Source organism: Lepidochelys olivacea (genome assembly GCF_965140295.1).
Source record: "Lepidochelys olivacea isolate rLepOli2 genome assembly, chromosome: 7".
Lineage (NCBI taxonomy): Eukaryota > Metazoa > Chordata > Testudines > Cheloniidae > Lepidochelys > Lepidochelys olivacea.
The window spans coordinates 35,174,020-35,196,144 of NC_140417.1; the positions used below are offsets into that span (position 1 = coordinate 35,174,020).

A 22,125-nucleotide genomic window follows, 5' to 3' on the forward strand; every position below is an offset into this window, starting at 1 on the left:
GTGGTTAAATAGCTCTAATAGGAAGATCTCCTGTTGTAATGAGCAGTTTCAGTGCCTGCATGGCAGCTAGATATTCCCAGTATGGACCATGAACAAGAGTTCTAATGAATCAAAATGTGTTGAAGAACTAAGATGCAGTAAGTGTCAAATGAATCCAATCGTAACAGAAATAATATTAAAAAAATAAATTTAATGTATTGAGTAAAAGGTATAAGAATAAAGTGATCAGAGTGTCGTCAGCATTTGACACACACGTTTATTTTGTCCCTGGCAATTAAGTATCAAAACACTGTGTTAAAAGAGAATGTTGTAGGTTGGGAAGTCAAGCACTTGAAAGGTAGAAATGCCAGATTTATGGTTGCCCTTGCAGCCTTAATTCTGACCCCTTGTTTTTCCGTTCTGTGCACTGAGTAAGGCAAAGGTCCTGTGGGAAAAAATATGTGATCATATCGTTAAAACTGGATCATAATGGGCTCACCGTAGCTGTATACAGTGGGTCCTTGTCTAGCTGGCAGGAGTGGAAGCCTTTTTGGGCTCCCTCTGCAACTGGTATCAGAGAAGGAGGAAAAGGGAAAGTTTATCTGATGGAGCAGGAGGTGGCTGGACCAGGTGTGTAGAGTAACTACCCTTTCAGCTGACTGGAAAAGTAGGGTGGGTATTTATACCCTGGACAGTCTGGAGAAGCCTTCTTTCACCTTGATTGGTCTGGCAGCATCCATCCTGCCACCCATGGAATCTGAAAAAGGACCGGGTTTCTTCTTGATCCATTGTGGCCATTATGCTAGTTGCCCTTTTCCTTGGGGGCGGGGAAGGAATTGTTCCCTCGCTGCCAGATTGACCAAGATAGGGTGGTTTTTTCCACCTTCCTACAGCAGGTTTGGGACCCGCTAGGGTGGGGCATGGGTTTAGGTTACAATATCACAACTTGCTATATAAAATTTGGGGCAAATATCCAGTGCAGGTACTCGTTATGGAAAGGCCATGGTTATCGGATCAAATGGATTGGAAGGGGATTTAGAGGAATGCAGCCCTTAAGGGAGCTGAGGAAGAGGGTTTGGGGTTCCTACATCTGGTCCAATCAGAAGCCAACTCCCCTCCTTTTCTAGCCCTCTTAACCCTCATGTGAGGGGAGGGCAGTGGGGGCCCAGCAATGGGATGCCTGGAATCAGGTTGGGAAGGGACAGGGCTGACAGCAGCCCTCAAAATTAGGTGGAAATTATTAAGGAAATGATGACCAGCTGCAATGTACAACTTCTTGTTGGATACTCCGAATATTTTAAGTGAATAAAGTTACAGCCTAATTAAACCATGTCCATTGCCTCCTGTCTTTCTTCTGGCATAGCCGGACAATGCATACTCAGAAGGGGCATAGTCAAGACTGTATGAGCAGCCATAAGTCTGGTATTTCCTAATTTTCAAGTGCTTGACTTAGCAACCTAAATTATGTTCTTTTAACAGTTTTTTGGATGTAATTTCCTATGGTATTGTTTTTGTTAGAGGAAAAAGGTAAAAAAAAATTATATTATGTACAACTCAACCATCATGCACCATCATCTGGTGTGAACCCTGCCTATCAGCATTGCAGTGCAGACTTTGGCCACTTGAGTTACAGGACAGATTGTAGTAGGTGGCAGCAGCAGGAGGGGGGAGGTGGTCGGCTGGCTCCATATGCTGGGTCCAGGGGTGATGCAGGAGAGTCTGACCCAGCCCAGCAATCATTCCTTCCTCCCACCACAGTGGTACCTCCAGCGTGGAGAATGGGATGGCCAGAGGGGATAACATGGGGAGTCCAATCTGGCTGTCCCTCTTCCCCTATGGGGAGTTTGGGGAACTCTTGCCCCCAAGTCATGCCCTGGGGATGGGGAATGGGATGTCTTGGCCCTGTGCTGAATCAGTGGAGCCCAGCCTGGCTTGACTCGGCTGCCTCCCCCTTCCCTCCGCCTTGCCACTACAGCTGCTCTGGCAGCTCTCAGGCATTCCGACTGCAGCATGTGGCGGTGGTGATGCTGTTGCTTTAAACGATGGATAGCATAAATCTAAATCTTTAGGGTGTTTGTGTGGTCAATTATAATTTTGGCAGACTGCCAGAATTTTCCTGAGGAATGCAAGTGAGAAGGGAGAGGGTGATTTTTTTAAAATAGTTTATAACTCAACTGAACCTGAATGGAATTTCATGAGACAAATAAAAGGCATTTCTTTAGCCTGCGGGCTTTCCCCTTGCTGAATTCCAGAGACCCATTGCAAACAGTGAAAATGTTAGAGCGACTGAAAAAAGGGCACAAGCATCTCTTAAAATGGAAAGTGATGGGCTACCTAAATATAGGTGCTGCTGTCAGCTACCCATATAATGAAGGAATTTGCTGCTAAAATAACAAAGTCAAGGGTCAGCGTTGAAAACATTTCAGATACAGGTAACCCTAATTTTTTTCTTCCTTATAATGCAATGCACTTCTTGGCATCCTTGAAGATTCTAAAGGCTCTTTGTTTGTTAAGGTGCTTTTACTTACATGGAGTTACGCTGTGCCTGATTCTCATTGTCCTGGACACACAGAAAAAAAGAGAAGATGTGGCTTAAGTAGGCTGCAACTGTATTGACTCATCTGGGAAGTAACTGGCAGTAATCCATGCAATACTTCCTTCCTTAATCACTTCCACCTGGTAGAGGGCTGCCATCAGCCCTCCACAGCTGGTTGTTGCTGGCATCCCACTGCCCTCCCCTTGTACAAGAGTTAAGGGGCTGGGGAAAGAGGTTGTCTCCTTGCTGGAGTAGACATTAGGAGCCCCATCTGTGTTCCCTAGCTTCCTTATGGGGTGCTTCCCCATTAGGTCCACTTCCAGTTCTGGTTTATCAGGGAACCAGACCCACTATGGAATGAGTACCTGCACTGGACTCCTGCTTACACAGGCACCAGCAATTAGTGTGACTGCCTCCCCCCTGCCAACCTGGTTCCCAGATGAATGGTAATTTCCTCTCTCATGTTGGCCAGAAATACATCCTCTCCTCATCTGGATAGGTCTACCCCATTGTCACTGAATAACAGACGTAACCAATATATTTTCGTGGGTAATTACCAATCCTCCCCATTCCCCCCTTAAAGGATCTACTACCCATTTTTTCCCATATGTCCAGACAAAGCACAGCCACCTTGAGATTGCAGGGGTTGCATTTGCACTAAAGCCATTTTACACTGCTCTGTCATTAAAGGGACCTTAAAATGGGTGTAAATGTAACTTATGCCCACTCTAAAGACCCTTAACAATGCCCGAGCAGTGTAAAGTGGCTTTAGTGTAAATGAGAACCGGGCCTATTATCTTCATTGGGGATACTTCTGATTTACTTCATCATGAAATCAGACAGTGCTACATTTGAACTGATAAATGCGCAGTGAGGATGTTTTAAAAGTCATTTGAATTTTTAAAAAACATTCAAAAATATGCATAAATTAAACAGTGGGCAAGGAAAATCAAGCAATTAATGCCTTACAAACACACAGCCTTGGACTGCTGCAGCACCTCACCCCCATAACATCCTCTTAGTAAATTTCCTGTACCTTGAGGCAGGTTGCTTAGTGCTGTTGAATCCTAAAAATATTGTTGCAGAATTTGGTACTCAGCCTTGTCTGCATGGGAAAGTTTTACCTGTTCTACTGATATAACCTCCTCTGTGGATGCTCTTATTCTTGATTAAAAGTGCTTTTTTATTTGTTTAAACCACTTCCTAGGACACATAAGCTAAATGGGAAAAAGATACTCCGAAACTGGGATAAGAGAGTTCCTATGGGAGTTTATACCGATATAACTGTATCGGTTTAAATTCACAGTTTAGGTTATACCAAAAGGCCCTTCTCCACGTTGGCAATATCTCAGATACCAGACTTCTAAGTGGAGCAGTGTCCCACAAAATATGGTTTCCATAATTGCCAACATGTCAAAAATAACCTGAGATTTTGAGGCCCATCACCTGATTTGTATGCTTAATTATGGTGATTACACATGCTATTGTAGATAACTGCACACATTCATAGGTGTCTCTTGAAAAAATACAAAGTAATCTGAAATTGTAAATATGAAGTTTCCAGTCCAGAAACAGTGCTGCCACAATGATTTCATTAGCTTCTCCTGGAAAAAAAAAGCATTCTTGCAAGATTTCCTGTTCTACAATCCCTTGTTTACTCTAGAGAGTTTGAAATCAAGATGGCAGTGCATTGAATATTCTAGGACCTTTGTTGAATGACTCATATTTGTATAAAGGATCCAGCCCTGAAGTCCATATTCAGCAGAACTCAAAACTAAAACTGCAGGATGTATGAGCTTGAATTTTCTGGGACAGTCTGTCACTTCCTGCAGTTTAAATCCATTGTGTAACAATGAGTACTATGGCCAATATCTAACTGCCCAAGGCTTCTGTCTCACTCTATACTGCATGTAACTTGCTCAGCTATATCTTTATAAAGCGTAGCTATCCTCTAGTGATTTTTTTAAGTCTCTCCTGATATATGTACAATAAACATGTTTCTGTTTCAACAGGTACTGCCATGGCTGCAGGGGTCTTGCTGCAAAATGAATTGCCTTATTGTTCATTGGTAAAGAGCAGTGCATATCTTGCAACTATGAGTTCAGGTAATCATTTTCTTTAATATGCCCTTTAAAAGAAAGTTTAGATGAGTTTTGAAAAGGAATCATCTCTCAAAAATAAAAGCCATATACACTGTTATAGCTAGGCTGTGGGGATACTGTGTGTGTATATGCAGTACAAATAATTCATTGTGTTACTCAAACATCGCTATGACTAGTAACCACCTTGACATGTTTCCCTTGCCTTTAGCTTTCTGTTTCTGTTAGGTTATAAATTCTTATGGACAAGAACTGTGCCGTCTTTTGTGTTTGGGAAGTGCTTAGACATTGTGGGGTGCCACAGAAAACAAATAATAAAGAATAACAGTTTTTACAGGCAATAATTATGATTCACCACTTCGGCTGACTACCTTCAAACAGCACTGAAGTCAATGAGAGAATAATGGCATTCAGCATTTTGCCTCCCTCAGTCTCACCAACTGCTGGCTCCACTATAACTTCCTTAAATTTGACATATCTAGAAGAAAAATGTTACTGACTTATGAAGATCCATACGGAATTACATCTAAGGAGGCAAAATATCTAATGAGCAAAAGTTCGATATATATTCACTGGATGTAGCCAGCATTTGAACCATCTCTAAAAAAAAAAAACCAAAACCTTAATCACAAATGATACTTAAACCTCAGCACCCAAGAATTATCCAAATAAAAATAACTCCTAAAATTCCAAACATCAAGACAATTGTAAAGCCTTGGCAACAGAGTCAGAAGTTAAACTAAAAAAAGCCTATAATCACCCCATAACAGACACCCCAAAAACTTGCCTTAGCAGCCCTTCAGGTCTAGAAATCCACTTAATTCAAAGTGCTAGTTTTTTCTTTTTGAAACTGATAGTGACATGTCAGGTTTAAAAAAAGGGTTCGTAGGTAGCAGCAGCCCAGTGGGGGTGAGGGGAGTGCTATTTTATAATCCTCGATTAGCATGTGATTGGTTGAGGAGAGCATGGCTTGGTAGCAGACACTCATGGGCAACAGCCATGAAGCAGGCTTTAATACTTCCTCTCCCTCCTGACATCAACATTAGGGTTGGAACAGGGTAGCAAAAGCTGTTGGGCAACAGCAGCACCCAATGGAGATTTTAGGTGTTCCTTTTTTTCCCTCCTGCCATCACTGGCAAGTGGTAGGGCTGGGAGCAGCACCAAACTTCTCCGTGTGCCCTTACTAGCCAAGTGGCACATCTGTTCAAAATCTAGTAACGTCCTTCCTGTCTGCACCTAGAAGAAAGAGATCATTGCCTGAGGTTTTTAAACTGGAAAAAGCCACTTTTAACTTACCCGGTTTTGTCATGCAAGTTCCACTTCAAGAAGTATCGATTTCCCGTGGTATACGTACACAAGTCCTAATGACATCAGATGGAAATCGCATGCCCAGATTGACGGTAGAACATGGCCTTAAGAGAGGGCAACAGGCGTAACATGCTTATTGGGTCAGGTTATACTGATTTTTCTTCTATCTTTTCTTTTCTCTACCCTGCTCGTCAAGATCTATAAATTGCACTCTAATAGAGAACTGACAAGATGACTATTATTTTTAATGGTTTTTTACTGTCCTTACCCCATGCAAGTGATGGTTTGGCCCTGTGATTTTGAGAGTGCTGTAATCTTTCTGGCCAGCTCAATCTCCCTCTTTAGCATGGAAGCAAAGAGGGAGGCAGCTCATAGCCTGATACCTACCTCTTGAAACTTAGAGCAATCAAATTATATGGCTACTTCTCCCAATAGTCTGCTTTACCTCAACCCAGTAGAGCCAAGAGCTTTGGTTAATAAAAAGCTCTGCTCTGAAAAAATAAACCTTTTGTTTTCAATAACAAATTGTGTTTTGTTAGTGGATATGAATGGTCCATGAGTGAGCAGTCTGCAATTCATCATGTACCTAACAATTTCAATAGCAACACACTAATCCCAGGTTTCAGAGTAGCAGCCGTGTTAGTGTGTATTCACAAAAATAAAAGGGGTACTTGTGGCACCTTAGAGACTAACAAATTTATTTGATCATAAGCTTTCGTGAGCTACAGCTCACTTCATCGGATGCATTCAGTGGAAAATACAGTGTGGAGATTTATATACATAGCCCGATGAAGTGAGCTGTAGCTCACGAAAGCTTATGCTCAAATAAATTTGTTAGTCTTTAAGGTGCCACAAGTACTCCTTTTCTTTTTACACTAATCCCAATCATTACAGAACTAACCATGCATTCTGGAGCAGCTAAGTGGAGGGGAAAAGGTAAGTAATGGACTTCAAACTAATTAGTGGGGGAGTACAGTGTATTTACTTACAGATTTATAGGAAAGCAGTGCCCCAAACTACATTTTGATTGTATTTCAGTATATAATATACTGTGTAGTATGTTTTGAATGTACAATAATTGTAATTTACTAAAATACTCATTTTGTTTATGGAAAATAGTCCCAGTCCAGTTGCAGAGTTATCTACTTGAAATGCAACTATTCTCATCAGCAGTGGAACAGTTTATCCCAAGCAGAATCAATTCATATAGAATTTAGCTGCCACAAGGGTAGCTGGCATCAGTGGGTTCATTGTTTGTTACTATGGAGACCGCTCAGCCTATCCTGAATAACCGTTAGATCATACAGAAAGATACACATCTCTGTGTAACTTCAGCATTGAGCAAGTTGGATTTCAGATCCAGTTTGTTTTCTACGGCATTTGTAAAGTGTTGCAAGGGGGTGATCGATCATGGAGGGTTCACCCAGGAGGCGCTCAGCTGTGAATATTTTTAGCAACTTTTTTCAGGGTCGGAGGCATTCTTCCTCTGATCCCCTTCTCCGCATACTCCAAAGGCGCCGGAGCTCAGTTGTAGAGATCCTCTCATCATCCACACACCGCGTTATGGTGGCCATATCATCTGTAAGCCCTGCAGAGCTGAATGCAACTTTTCCTGAGAAAAAAAGTGAAGTATTTTTAGATTATTGCCAAAAATCATACTTGGGTTTTATAGCAATGTATTATATAACATGTACTAAAGATGTATAATCTTGTTCAGATGTTTAGATGTACATAAATACATATGAAATATTTCAAAATCATTTGATAGTGGTTATTGTTTTATTATATATAATTGTATTTACTGATCTCTTACTCAGGGCTTAATTTGTACTTTATTTTTAACTTACAGAGCATTTCAGTTTAACACCTTGGTTTCAGAAAATAATTAAAGCAAAAGATAGCTTAATATGTATTTGTGCAGGCATGCTGTACATTTCTAGATAAAAGGTTACCATGACATTTCCTTCATCATGGAGGATATCACGTACCTATAATTTCATGAAGAAGGAAACCAAGTTGATGTCATGAATAACAGCGCTAATATAAGCAAATAATGGTATTTTTATTGAGAGTCCTTGCTGCTTAAATCTCTTGAAAAATCTTTAGTATACTATATTTTTGTAATTGAATCATTTAAAAGTTTGCTATATTATATTTTAGGGTAGTGATGATAGTTTGCTAACCTTATTTATTCTGTTTTTCCATGTGTTGTAGGAAATTCAAGGCGTCCAACTGCAAAATATACTAAGGTAGGGGAGCGCCTTCGCCATGTCATTCCTGGACATATGCAGTGTTCGATGGCATGTGGTGGACGTGCTTGCAAGTATGAAAACCCAGCTCGATGGAGTGACCAAGAGCAAGCCATTAAAGGACTTTACTCTTCCTGGTAATATGCAGCACTCAATTTCACTAAGCTTAATTGTATTAGCTACGTTAGAGAATTTAGGGTAATAGATTTATATTGCATTTTTCTACCAAATATAGACTGCCAAGTTAAGTACAGTATGTACTGGAATAAAAGGTCAGTTAAAAATTAATACTTAGCAGTAAGCCATAAAGGCCTTCATACAAAGCCCATTGAAGTCAATGAAAGACACGCATTGTCTTCAGTGGGCTTTGGTTCAGATCCAAAATAATAAATGCCTGTTTACAGATTACATGAATGTTCTAAACTACATAAGTTTTTCCTTGAAATTTAAATACAGCTAAATTAAAATATTTTCATTGGTTTAGATTAAAATGAATGAAAACATGTTATTGAAGATAAAATAATATTAGGTATTGAGCCAATGAAAGCATTTTTTCCATCCTATATGGTCACTGGAATGTATTTTTAAATTAATATTGACATTTTGTAAAAATGAGTTAAGAAGAAACATGTAATATGTCTCTGAATAGGAATACAGAAATTGTGATCTGGATAGCCATTATCTACCTAAGTTTTTATATCATGCTCATCACCACGGTATCTGAGCACCTCTAATAATGGTATTTTATTATATAATTTACCCAGTAATTGTTTCAGTAGGATTTATAAAGCATGTTATCTGGTGAAAGAATTTAGAAAAAAGGTATAAATGCACATTGCTAATTATAGATAGCTCCCTGAACATGAAAAAAAAGGTATATATTTTCATAGATTACCCACGAAATACTCACAATGAAATATCCATCCAAATTATTAATTTATTTTCTCAGGATAACAGATAACATAGTGGCCATGGCTCGACCCTCAACAGAAATTATTGAGAAGTATAACATTATTGAACAGTTTCAAAGGTAATGAATTTTATTGGTAATGAATTGCTCTAATCTTACTGATATAATCCCTGATCCATTTTTTCCCTCCTACTTAGATTTGGATTGTTGGTAAAGGTCCTTTCATTTTAGCAATATGCAGGTAAGCCTCCATTTTGCACTTAGGAGAAATGTATGCTTCAGAAAATAGGGGTTAATGAAATTATGGCTGTGTATAATGTGACTATTCTGTTCCTTGCTTAAGGTGTGACATAAAAACAATAATTAACCTTCAGCGTCCTGGGGAGCATGCTAGCTGTGGGAATCCACTTGAACAAGAAAGTGGCTTTACCTACCTTCCTGAAGCTTTCATGGAGGATGGAAGTAAGTTCACTCCTGCTGCTTTTCCTCATTAATTATCGAGTACAGTAATGCAGATTTTCTGACACACAGCTTTTGGATTAAGAGCAGTTATATAAGGAATACTATACAAAAAATATAAAAAAAACAAATTTAGCAATGTCCAACCTTCGATAATACATTGATCCCTCTCTCATGCTACTGTTGGGTGAGGTATGTGGTTGGTGTTTTAAATTTCAGTAGAGTGAGCAGCTAGAGTAGATAGAAGACTATGCCTGGTAAAAAGATAAATGGGAACTGAGCAAAATAATGTAGAGCATTGTTAACTGGGTTTCAGACATGTTTGCGGGTAACGTTGCACTTTTCAAAATGTCTGTTTCTTTGATTTGAAAAGGTTTGTATCAGCAGTATCTTTATTTTTTCACACTGCACTGAGTGTATCTGCTTATGAAAGTTAAGAGCCATTGAATTAAGATGTGCTTTTATGCCCAAACAGAATGTTACACTTTTCCTATATATAGCTCAGTAATTTTAGTATGAATCACTCAGCTTTGTTATAACTTTTCCATTCCAGCTGAGCTTTAGTCTGAAACATCTTAACTACCTCAGCGCGTCCATGAAATTCTCACAGCAAGCTCTCTCTGAAATGTGAAAATAATCTGTTTCAAACAAATATATATAGTTAGTCCTCTTACTTTTATTCTTTCAGTATTTTCGTTTATGGTTACTCATTTCTCTTCTGCATAGAGAACAAAAGATTTAACATTGTATACTAAAGAAAACAATTCTCTCTCTTTTTAGTTTATTTTTATAATTTTGGATGGAAGGATTATGGCGTGGCATCTCTCACGACTATACTGGATATGGTAAAAGTGATGGCTTTTGCCTTGCAGGAAGGGAGGGTGGCTGTTCATTGTCATGCAGGACTTGGCCGAACAGGTACGTGTGCAACTTCAAAAATTAATGTGAACTTATTTTCTGTAGGTACAAAATAATGGCAGATATAAATCATTGTAGGTTTGTTTAAATTGTATATTTATCACTCTTAGAGGAGGTATACCTGTAAAGTGATTAAACTTGCAAACAACATTTATTTGTAAAAAATAAGTCATTCTGTCACAGGCAGCAAGGGGACAAAGTTAACAGATATGAGCTGTGAACCAAAGGGTTAGAGAAACTTTGAATCCATGTAACAATCTCCCAGCAGTATTGAAACTGTACAGCCTCCTCGTCTAGGCAGCTGCTACTCCACATAGTCTCCAGTTAAGAAAATAATTCACCTTGTGCTTTTCTGGTCTTGACGACAGTTATCTGTGGTTACCGTCCCAACTCAGACCTTTGGTCTTTGAAGCCTTTGTCTTTTGGGTGTGAGGATGTTAAAGGTTGCATTTAACTTCTGACCCCTTCCCAAATATGTCTCTTTGCCTGGCCCCATCTCTGCAACTGCCACCATTGCTCTCTGTGGGTTGTGAGGAGTTCGAAAATGATGCAACTGTGCTGCAAACACAGTTGAGAGAGAAACTGGCATTTTTTAAAATGTGGAGGGAGGCTGGGAAAAAACCTTTAACCGCTCAGAGATGGCATTTAACCAAGTTAATATGAGCTAAGGGGAGATTTAATTTCTTATTTAAAGGGGGGAAAAAAGCCCTAAACCTTAGATTCCCTCTGTCTTCCACTGAGTAGCCACTTCAATTTCAAATCCTTTTATATCCACAGAATGACCGCAATGGCTGATCTCCTTCCTAGCCATTTTCCTATTACTTTGATATAGATCAGTGAAACAGCTGCAGGCCTCAAATCCTTGCAGCCGGAAGAAAAGATCTTATTTTGGAGATCTGAGATACAAACAGCTGTATATGCAAGAAATAATAAAATAGGTGGGCTTAGAAAGAAAAAAAATCCACTGAGGTTGCAGGAGACTCTCAGGGAACAGGGAGAGCAAAAAGCCAGGCTCACCAATCTCCTTTTGTAATAATGATGCTTCTACATTTTGAATATATTTTAGAAGTAATTAATTAGCACCAGTGTGCAGCTATTAGAGAAAAAGGGCTTTTCTCAGGTATGCTTAAGCACAAGGTATACCCTTGATTTATGCATATAGAACCTCCCCTATAAGGACTACTCTTGAAATCAATGGGAGTCTTTACTTCATTGGGAGGTGAATGAGGCTCCATGTTGTCTGACAAGCACATATTCTGTCAAGGCTATTGCTTATGTTGATTTCTTAATTCATTTGGGAAGATTTCCACACATACTTTTGGGTGCATGTACAAAATTGAAGTAACTTATAAAATAGAACATAAAAGGCCAGAAACATGACATCATCCCAAATCCACACATTAGTGCCTCCCTCCTACCACCTAGTGCTACCTACTGATCCTTCTGTCCCACAAAAGCTTGGAACAGAAGACTAGTTTTAGAGTATGATTTGAAGGCTAATATTCTGGTTCTGGTGGGCCAAGAGTGGAAGTGAGTTCCAGAGAAGCCTTCACTGAAAATGCCTCTAGCCCCTTTGCAATTAGACCATGTAACATGCCTCTTCTTATCTCTGTGTCCATGATATCACATGGAAAGACAGGCAGTTTTATGTACTGAGTTCCCAAACAATTTACATCAGCATCCTTTTACCAGCGGATAAACTAACAGTGGAATTCAAGTTTAATTATTTCCCACTGTACCTACCAGGTTGTCAGGGTTCCCGCCCCACTCTGAACTCTACGGTACAGATGTGGGGACCTGCATGAAAGACCCCCCTAAGCTTATTTCTACCAGCTTAGGTTAAAACTTCTCCAAATTACAAATTCTTTGCCCTTGGAGGGTACGCTGCCACCACCAAGTGATATAACAAAGAATCAAGGAAAGGACCACTTGGAGTTCCTATTTCCCCAAAATATCTCTCCAAGCCCTTACACCACCTTTCCTGGAGAGGCTTGAGAATAATATCCTAACCAATTGGTTACAAAGTGATCTCAGACCCAAGCCCCTGGGTCTTAGGGCAATAGAGAAATCAGATAGGTTCTTAAAAGAAGGATTTTATTTAAAAAAAAGGTAAAAATCACTTCTGTAAAATCAGGATGGAAAATAACTTTACAGGGTAACAAAAGATTCAAAAACACAGCAGAACGTCCTCTAGGCATAGTTTCAAAGTTACAAAAAGCAGGACTAAACCTCCCTCCAGCAAAGGAAAAATTCACAAGCAGAACAAAAGATAATCTAACACGCCTTGCCTCTCTTTTACTTACAATTTTTGTAATATGAGAGACTTTTAGGATGGTTTATAGGAGAAGGAGTTTTCTGACCTGATGCTTCTCTGCTTCCCAAGAGAACGCACACAAAAAAGCCTCCCCCCCCCCCAAAGATTTGAAAGTATCTTCTTTCCCCATTGGTCCTTTTGGTCAGGTGCCAACCAGGTTATTTGAGCTTCTTAACGCCTTACAGATAAGGAGGAATTCTAGGCTGCCCTTAGCTGTATGGTTATGAGAGAGGTACAGGATCAACTTGGGCAGCCAGCAGCAACAGGGGAAACATAAGAGACTGGAAAGTCGGTGAGATTCAGGGAGGAAAAAGCAGCAAAAGGAAAAGGAGATGGCACAAGAATCGTCAGTGTTGGCCATCTGGGATATTACCAGTAACCTAGTACTAAAGCAGTTCATCTGTCTTATCGAGACAAGTGCTTATCTAGTTGTTGTTGCACTCCGATGTTTGTATTATCATGCAAAAATTGCATGTACACTTAGTTACACAATAGCATACTATGAATTGGACATAAAATTACATCCTTATGTGTGTGTGTTAACTTTTATTTTATAATGTATTTATTAACATGTTAACCATTTGTCTTTAAATTTTCTAGGTGTTTTAATAGCTTGTTACTTAGTTTTTGCAACAAGAATGACTGCAGATCAAGCAATTCTTTTTGTTAGGGCAAAAAGGCCTAATTCTATTCAAACCAGAGGACAGTTAGTGTGTGTAAGAGAATTCACTCAATTTTTGATCCCTCTAAGAAATGTGTTTGCTTGCTGCGAGCCCAAAGCACATGCGGTTACTCTGTCCCAGTATCTGATCCGTCAGAGGCATCTGCTCCACGGTTATGAGAGTAGACATCTCAAGTATGTGCCAAAACTTATTCATCTAGTTTGCAAGCTGCTATTGGACTTGGCTGAAAACAGGCAAGTGATAGAGGAGGAATTGTTAGATATGCCAGATCTCTCTTCTGAAATTGAAGAGGCTGTTTCTCAGTTGGACTCTACACAGCTAGATAAAGAGTTAACAAGACAGAACAGTGACTCATCAGAGCCATTCGCCCACTCAGTAGTGGAAAATGTCACTTTTGAGACCCAGGATTCTGTTTTCTCCCATGAACACAAATATGATCCTCTTTGGAAGAGGCGGAATGTTGAATGCCTTCAGCCTTTGACTCATTCAAAAAGACGTCTAAGCTATAGTGACTCAGATTTAAGGAGAACTGCATTTCTCGTGGAACAAGGAGAAACTCCATGGACAGTGCCTGCACAAGTAGCACTCTTTGACAAACTTAAGCAGCGGAACACTAGGGAGCATTTTCTCTCTGCAGGCGTTCAAACTCCTCAGCTGGATTTAAACAAAGAGGCCTTAGTTCGTAGTACATTTATTTTCTGGAGTCAAGGTAAATTCAGTTTAAATGGACAAAACAGTTTCTATACAAGAAAATCTCCAAAAGAAGTGCAGCGTAGTAAAACATTTTCCTCAGGTTTTGAACGCGTACACAATGACAGGGAAGCAAGAACACCAAAACGTAGTTTTGCAAAGGAAATTGGCCACAGAAAGGAGCAAGAGACTAATGTGTATGGCAGAAGAATTTGTGCATCGGAGGACTCTGATAATTCTGCTTTAGAAGAAGAATCATCTATTGGATATGAAAGTCAAGATAGTAAAGATCTATTGGAAGCAGTTCCGTACATTGTTTTGCAATCAGAATTAAGTCTGGACGCACGAAGAATTTTGGCAGCTAAAGCCCTTGCAAATCTTAATGAATTTATGGAAGAGGAGGAAGTGAAACAGAAGGTAGAAATGTGGCAGGTATTACTTTTTCTAAAACATTATTCAATATTGTGTATGTATTACATGTATATTTAAAGTATAAACAGCAGCAAAAATCCTACTGCTAGCTTGTGAGAGAAGTCTCTGGCACCAATTATAAATTATACATATTAGACATGCTCTGATATTGAAATTGCCAGTCACCTAAATAAAAAGGTCTTGTTGCAACGGAAATATTATATAATCAGAGGCCTGAGGTTTGACAAAACAATTAAAAAAAAAAAAAAAAACCTAAGCAAAATTTCACTTTACTGTTAGCATCTAACAGAAAGGTAGACAATTTTTTCTGTTTGTGTTTATTCAGTCAATTTAAAATCAGTTGATAGCTATAGTCATAACATTGTTGGTAACATAAAAGTGCCTCAAGGTTTTAGATTAGAGACAGGTCTGCAAGTTTTCTATCAGAGCTTTCTCACAGCTAGTCACAGGATTTTGTGTGTAAATGAATAAGATAATTTAGTAGAAATTTAACTGCTTAAAATCATTAAAACCATATCCTCCTGAACACGTTTGACTTGAAATAGGAATCAAAAGCTGTTTCATAGAATCATAGAATATCAGGGTTGGAAGGGACCCCAGAAGGTCATCTAGTCCAACCCCCTGCTCAAAGCAGGACCAATTCCCAGTTAAATCATCCCAGCCAGGGCTTTGTCAAGCCTGACCTTAAAAACCTCTAAGGAAGGAGATTCTACCACCTCCCTAGGTAACGCATTCCAGTGTTTCACCACCCTCTTAGTGAAAAAGTTTTTCCTAATATCCAATCTAAACCTCCCCCACTGCAACTTGAGACCATTACTCCTCGTTCTGTCATCTGCTACCATTGAGAACAGTCTAGAGCCATCCTCTTTGGAACCCCCTTTCAGGTAGTTGAAAGCAGCTATCAAATCCCCCCTCATTCTTCTCTTCTGCAGGCTAAACAATCCCAGCTCCCTCAGCCTCTCCTCATAACTCATGTGTTCCAGTCCCCTAATCATTTTTGTTGCCCTTCGCTGGACTCTCTCCAATTTATCCACATCCTTCTTGAAGTGTGGGGCCCAAAACTGGACACAGTACTCCAGATGAGGCCTCACCAATGTCGAATAGAGGGGAACGATCACGTCCCTCGATCTGCTCGCTATGCCCCTACTTATACATCCCAAAATGCCATTGGCCTTCTTGGCAACAAGGGCACACTGCTGACTCATATCCAGCTTCTCGTCCACTGTCACCCCCAGGTCCTTTTCCGCAGAACTGCTGCCTAGCCATTCGGTCCCTAGTCTGTAGCTGTGCATTGGGTTCTTCCGTCCCAAGTGCAGGACCCTGCACTTATCCTTATTGAACCTCATCAGATTTCTTTTGGCCCAATCCTCCAATTTGTCTAGGTCCTTCTGTATCCTATCCTTCCCCTCCAGCGTATCTACCACTCCTCCCAGTTTAGTATCATCCGCAAATTTGCTGAGAGTTTCATGTGTTCCACATATAATTGGAGGGCACTGGACTGTACAATTCATGTTGCCCTTCTGATCTAAAAAGCCACTTTCATTGCAGCCGATTAACGTTGATAGTTTTGTAAAAGGGAGATATGATGGGGTGTGCATCCCATGACAGCCCTGATAGGGTTAATAAGGGTCTGAGAGGCCAGTTGGGTTACCCAGCCTCACCTGCAAGAGGGAGGACCAGGATTAATTGAGTGAAGCCAAGCTGGGGAAGGGCTGGGATAGCACTTTGTAAACCCAGGAGGGATAGCAGAAGGGAGCTGCAGTCACTCCCTAGGATGAGGGAAGTTGTCAGGGACAAGGAGGAGTGTAAGCCCTGAGATTCTGCCCTGGCACAAGAAGTCTAGCAAGAGGCTAGAAGGGGGTGGAGTAGCACCAGGAGCAGAGTGGGCTCCCATGGTAAAACCAGAAGGGAAGGCAAAAGGCTGGGTAAGAGGGAGCCAGCAACTGGGTCAGGGACTGATTAGACCTAGATTGCTGGTTTTAGGGTTTCTCTGGGCTGGAATCTGGTGTAATGCATGGACCCTGCCAGCTGCTGGTATAGTGGCTCTTGAGCCCCAAGCTGGGGTTGGACACCGTCTTAAGAAGTGGTCCTGTTGGACTTCTTTAATTCTGGAAAGGGGTGGACTAAATGGTGACCTCGCTGGAGGGCCAACTTACCAGAATAAAGACTATTGCAGAGCGAACAGAAGGGGTGACCCAATGCTGGGAAAGTAGATCTCATAGTTCTAGGCAGGAGAAGGTACACTAGCAAAGAGTGGGAACCCCATTACAGGAGGAAATATATTCATGGGGCTGATAAATGTCTCCTTTGTGCATAAGTCTAACAAGTGCTGCTAAAAGCAAAGACAATCTTAGCAGAAGTAAATAGATGGTGCATTTTTATTTTTGTTAGAAAGAGCTGAATTCTCGAGATGGAGCTTGGGACAGAATTTGTGCCGAGAGAGATCCTTTTGTCCTTTGCAGCTTGATGTGGTCCTGGATAGAGCAACTAAAAGAACCTGTTATAACCAAAGAGGATATTGACATGATGTCAAAAAAATGCACAGAAACACCAGAAACTCTTAACTTACTAGAAAAGGTAAACACTGTATATGTCAATTCATTATTTTACTGAAAAGTACAGTTTATTAACTCAAGCTTTGCATCAGTGGCCCTTAAACAAGGAATTTACATTTTTAAAGGTAAATTGCAATGAAACAAATTTCAAGCTTCATAAAAATCAAATGAAAATGTATCTTGATAGTTCACAGTAAGTTTTAATCAATGCTTAGATGCTCTGGTGATGGGTCCTTTAGAAAAATCCAAGATAGATAAAATCTTAGAACTCTAGTCAATAGAAACTTGATTTCCATGTGCACTGGCTGGAGGTACCACAGCCTGCTGCACCTTGAAATTCAAAGAGACAAAAGGCAAGAAACACTTTCCCTTTAGCTTTCCCTAACACCAAATCTGGCAACAATGCTTAATATTGACCACATTATAGTCCTGTGGATCTTCAAAGTACTCTGCAAACATCTAATCCTGTAGCACAGAGAGGGTTGGTGCAGAGGGTATGAGTAACTGACAAATCCAAGTAGTAAATGCTTCAGTAGCCTGGCCAAGTTCCATTACCTAAATCAAAGCTCTGGACTTCCATATTCTCAGATCATGATGGGGAATAAGTCATTCTGCTCTGAAACATTCGTATTATGTTTTCTATAAAGCAATAAATCCTTTTAGCTATTCTATCTTTTCAGAACATTTCCTTATAAAGAGAGTTTTTGTGTTCTAGAATTCTCAGTCACATGACAAATTTTCCAGTTCTTTGGATGTTCTTTTTGTTTCTGGATTATTTGTGTAGAAAGTAGGGCACATTCTAATACCCCCCTTTGCTCACAGTTCCACATTTCCTTGAGCAGCAGGTAGCGATTGCCTTCTCTGCAGTCCACTTCCATGACATTCAGCTTCTCTCAGTTCAGGGTTTTGAAATGTCATGCTTCTTCCTGAACTCAGTTCATCAGGGTTTTATTATTTTGGCTGAATAAAAGATAAAGTAACTGCTTGATACTTGAAGGTAAACTAATCATCAAAATTAATTATTTTATCTTGCCCATTTGTTGTTTATCTGCCTACATTTGTTGTTGTAATGTATGTTTGCCCTTAAAAGCTGCCTGCCCAAGTGGAGATTGTCTCCTTCAAGATTTGGTGGTGAGCCTAATGTGGAAGAGGAGATAAGCTGCCTTCAGAACACTATTTCCCTCATCCACCCAGACACTCTTTTTGGTACCCCACAGAGACCTTTCTGTGGGGTTGTGATCCACACTGGAAAGGGAGCTGGGCAGGCCAGGGGTGGGAGTGGGATGTTAATTGAGGAGAAAGGCTTAGGAGTATATACTTCCCTGAGCCCTATAGTCTTTCCTAGGAAAAGATAATACAATCTGGAGCTGTATAATTTTTTTGTGCCCTTTCACAATAGGGCTTCCCCCAGTCAGGGAGTGGAGTCTAAGTGGACAGCCGTGAGCAGGAGAGTCCATAGTACTATTGGATCTACTGCAGGGGTGGGGGGGAAGCCCGTGCATGGGTAGCCCTGACCTAGAAGTTTCAGAAGATCCATGGGGTTTGTGTCATGAGGCTACCCACATTCTGCAGGAGAATTGTTGTAATAGTTGCGCCTGCAAGTTTTACCCCAATTGTGAGCTCAGTTGTAAGAAGTGAGTGAAAGTTCATAAAATGTCACAATAACCTATAACAATAAATATTGACGGGGAAAAGGTACAAAAGGGAGACAGACTGAATTAGTCCAAACAAAAGGGCCTACCGAAACAACTCAAGAATTGCGTTAAGATCATACCTCATAAACAAGAGAAGTATGGAACCAGATATTAGTGAACCAAAATTGCTGGAAATTAGGCCTAATTTGGTGGACAAAAAAATAGGAGGATGGATTATTCTACTCATCACTCCCTTTTGGAGTCCTTAAAAAATTTTGAGGGAAAGTTGGGATGGACACAAATGCTGGATGACTGAAAGAGAAAGGAAAGGGAAGAGTGAGTTTCATCATGATGATGGCTGCCATTCCCACCCTCTCCTGAAACTCCAGGATCCAGTGTGACACCATTGTGCCTCCTTCATCCTAATCCTGAGAGATATTCTGATCATACTGGCCCAGAGAAAGGGAGACAGATGACATTGCCACCTCCACTAACTTTGGCTAAACCCCGAATGTTACCTGGGATGTGAAACTGTCAACCTCCCTCACTCCCATTGTGTGTCCTTTTCGTTCCCCTCCTTATTTCATCTCTCTCCTTTTTCTTTCTGTTTAATAAGAGCTGGGTTAGCTGGTCAAGACTGTATTTCACAACACTCCTGTAAGCCTCTGGCCAGAAAGAGGCAGCTAAAAGCAATTTCCTGAACATCCCAATGCTAGTACAAGTTTACCAGGTCTCAGAGGGCTGGAAAGGCCATTTTTTCCAGCAGTGAGATTACAAGCAAAAGTTGACACCAGAGACAGAAGCTGCATTTTCTATCTTTGCTGTTCTTCTCTCTTCCCTCTTGTGTGTGTTTGTCTTGTTTTGTTTTTTTAGAAAATGAAATCAGACTTTAACAGCAATAACAACAGTCCTAGCCCCTCTCAACTGACTTCTTCAGTTTTCTCCAAAAGGACAGTTACCATTTTTATCATCATCTTAAAGACTTTAAAATGGGTTTTTCTTTCTAAAGATTATCTACAGTTAAAGGGAACAAGAGAGGTCATTAAAATGAAAGCCTTAATACTTTACATTTCAAATGCTGTAACAGTTTTTCCTTTTTGTATCTTTAATGGTGTATTTGCCATGGTACTAAGCAGGTTTAGGTCTCTGTATACCAAACCTTGCTTGAAACTGTTTAATATTGTACTGTTTCAGGGTATGTTGACACCTTTGGTCCATATTTTTAATCAAAATTAACACAACATAACCTCTCTTCCCATTATGATTGAACAATTATGTAAGAACTTTGCAGGAGAATCCTTGGGGAATTTATTCCCCTGGATTTTATTGCAAGAGGGGGTAATGTGATCTACAGTTCTTGGAGTACTTTTAACAATTATTTAAATGTTTTCCTTGAAAATCTTTCCTTTTTAATAACTTTATATTTCTTTTACCCACTAGGAACAATATCAGACTATTCTTTGTATTTTCCATTGTGTAGTGAATCTGCAGACAATACCAGCTGATGTGGAGGAAGCCTTACTTACCCGGGCCATTAAAGCTTTCACTAAGGCAAGTAGCAACTCGCCCATGAAATTGTGATTGTGTCGTAGATGAAATAATAGTCTTAGCCAAAAATTTTAGTAATTCATTAATAGTTATTATACTGACACTTCTCTGCTTCAAAGTACTAAATTTTTGTCATAGCAGTCCTCACCAAAGCACAGAAAAATACTCCACACAGGTCAACTGTGGGTGTTGAGTATTGTATGGAGTAAAAATAGTGCCTTCGAACTATTCTCTGGCTTCATTTTTATGTCTTGCTAGGCTGCTTCCACTGGGTAGAAGTTGAAGTTAGACTATTTCAAACTAGAAATAAAACACACACTTTTAACTGTGAGGATAATTAGCCTTCTTTTGTTTGAGTCTCCCCCAGTACCAAGGTGGAGGTTTACATGGCTAAGACTATCTCCGGGCTTTAAGATCTGCCCTGCTTTTGAGGCAGCTATATCTGTGAATGAGGGACAGGCTACATATCTTTTTTGTTTAGGAGAGTCACATATTACAGACAAATGGTCAATTTGCAAATCCTTTTCTGAGCACATGTAGAGAGCTTATGTCATGTTTGATGCAAAAGTCAAATCAATGAAAAGCTTTTTGGACTCTGAAGGCTCTTCTTGAAAGCAAGCTGCTGCTTTAAAACCAGTTTTTAGTATTTCTGTTATCATAAACGCTATTTTGGGACCTAACAGGACTTCTGGCTCTAAGAGCATGCTTCTCAGAAACATGCTGAGCCATATCTTCAGTTCTTTCTGTGTCATTCAGCAACTGCTGTTGCCCAAGGTAGGAAAGAGCAGAGATCTTCAGATGGTATTCAACTCTTCAGTATTGGCCAAGAGGAGACCTAAGATTCATCACACTGATGTCTTCAAACTGCCTCCTTTCAAAACTAATTGGTGCCACGAGTCTTCAAGGGCTGCGGAATATTACTTTGCTCCTTCAGTACCATGTTGTCTGTCTCTGGCAACCAATACCTCTTTCTTAGTATCAGCGTCATTGGTACCATATGCCACAGATTTTTTAATATTTCATATTAATAAGAATGTCCCATATATTGAGACTTCCATATTGATACTGTTTAGATTGGTTCTGCCCACGTTGGTACCAATTCCTCTCTTAATGCCGGCGGCTTTCACAAATTCTCCAACTCATAGTGATCGCTGCAGAACCACAGTCTCCTCACTTGGATATTTCTCGAGTGTCTACAGAATCTACATCCCTTCTGCTACTGGAACCAAAGGTACTGATTATGAAAACCTCCCTGTGACCATCATCTGCGGTACCAATATCTATTTCTCAGAGATTGGGATCTGTATCTCTGCAGCATGTTAAAACTACTCAGAGATCCATACCACTCTTGGAGGAGTTCTACTTCTCTGCATCTTTGTCTCATGACAGTAGAAGCCCTTCTTCTAGATTCTCTTCTCTTTTTCCTATGCTGGCTCCTGAATGAGACTCAAGAAGGAATCCTTCTCATTATAGATCCTATAATTCTGGTATTTCATCCCATATTGTGGCATTGTATGCTTTTCTTATATGGGATGCAGTCTTGGCCATAGTAGTCAGGGTGGAAGCATCACCATTTTCCTGCTTTTTGTTCATCCAGATCTAGGTCTAGAATTAGATCACCATCTCCTGAGGAACCATCTAAGATAGCCCAACCATGGAACCAGGAGCTTGTCTAGCAATTTGAACAAAAACCTCATACTGAGGAGTAAGATCTTACGGAGGAACATGGGTATCAACCGATTCCTTTGGCTATTCATCTTCCTCATCAGATGAAGCTGTAACACAATCTGTCTTTCCACACTCAATTTCAA

General features: G+C 40.2%; 1 protein-coding gene across 3 annotated transcripts in view; it reads left to right on the forward strand.

The window, feature by feature from the left end:
* PTPDC1 (protein tyrosine phosphatase domain containing 1) overlaps window positions 1–22,125 on the forward strand; it is a 50,602-nt gene that overhangs the window by 23,903 nt on the left and 4,574 nt on the right. Inside the window, exons 3-10 of one of the 3 annotated variants that reach the window (XR_014712472.1) lie at window positions 4,528–4,620; window positions 8,137–8,308; window positions 9,121–9,201; window positions 9,425–9,543; window positions 10,321–10,458; window positions 13,373–14,577; window positions 16,969–17,154; window positions 20,247–20,317. Coding sequence is in view for 2 of the 3 variants with exons in the window: in XM_084634756.1 (XP_084490882.1) it covers window positions 4,536–4,620; window positions 8,137–8,308; window positions 9,121–9,201; window positions 9,425–9,543; window positions 10,321–10,458; window positions 13,373–14,577; window positions 16,969–17,154; window positions 20,207–20,317 (2,097 nt within the window). In the remaining variant the exon portion in view is untranslated. Of the gene's footprint in view, window positions 1–4,527; window positions 4,621–8,136; window positions 8,309–9,120; window positions 9,202–9,424; window positions 9,544–10,320; window positions 10,459–13,372; window positions 14,578–16,968; window positions 17,155–20,206; window positions 20,318–22,125 lie in introns of all 3 variants that reach the window. The other 2 variants (XM_084634756.1, XM_084634757.1) reach the window with 2 other exon arrangements.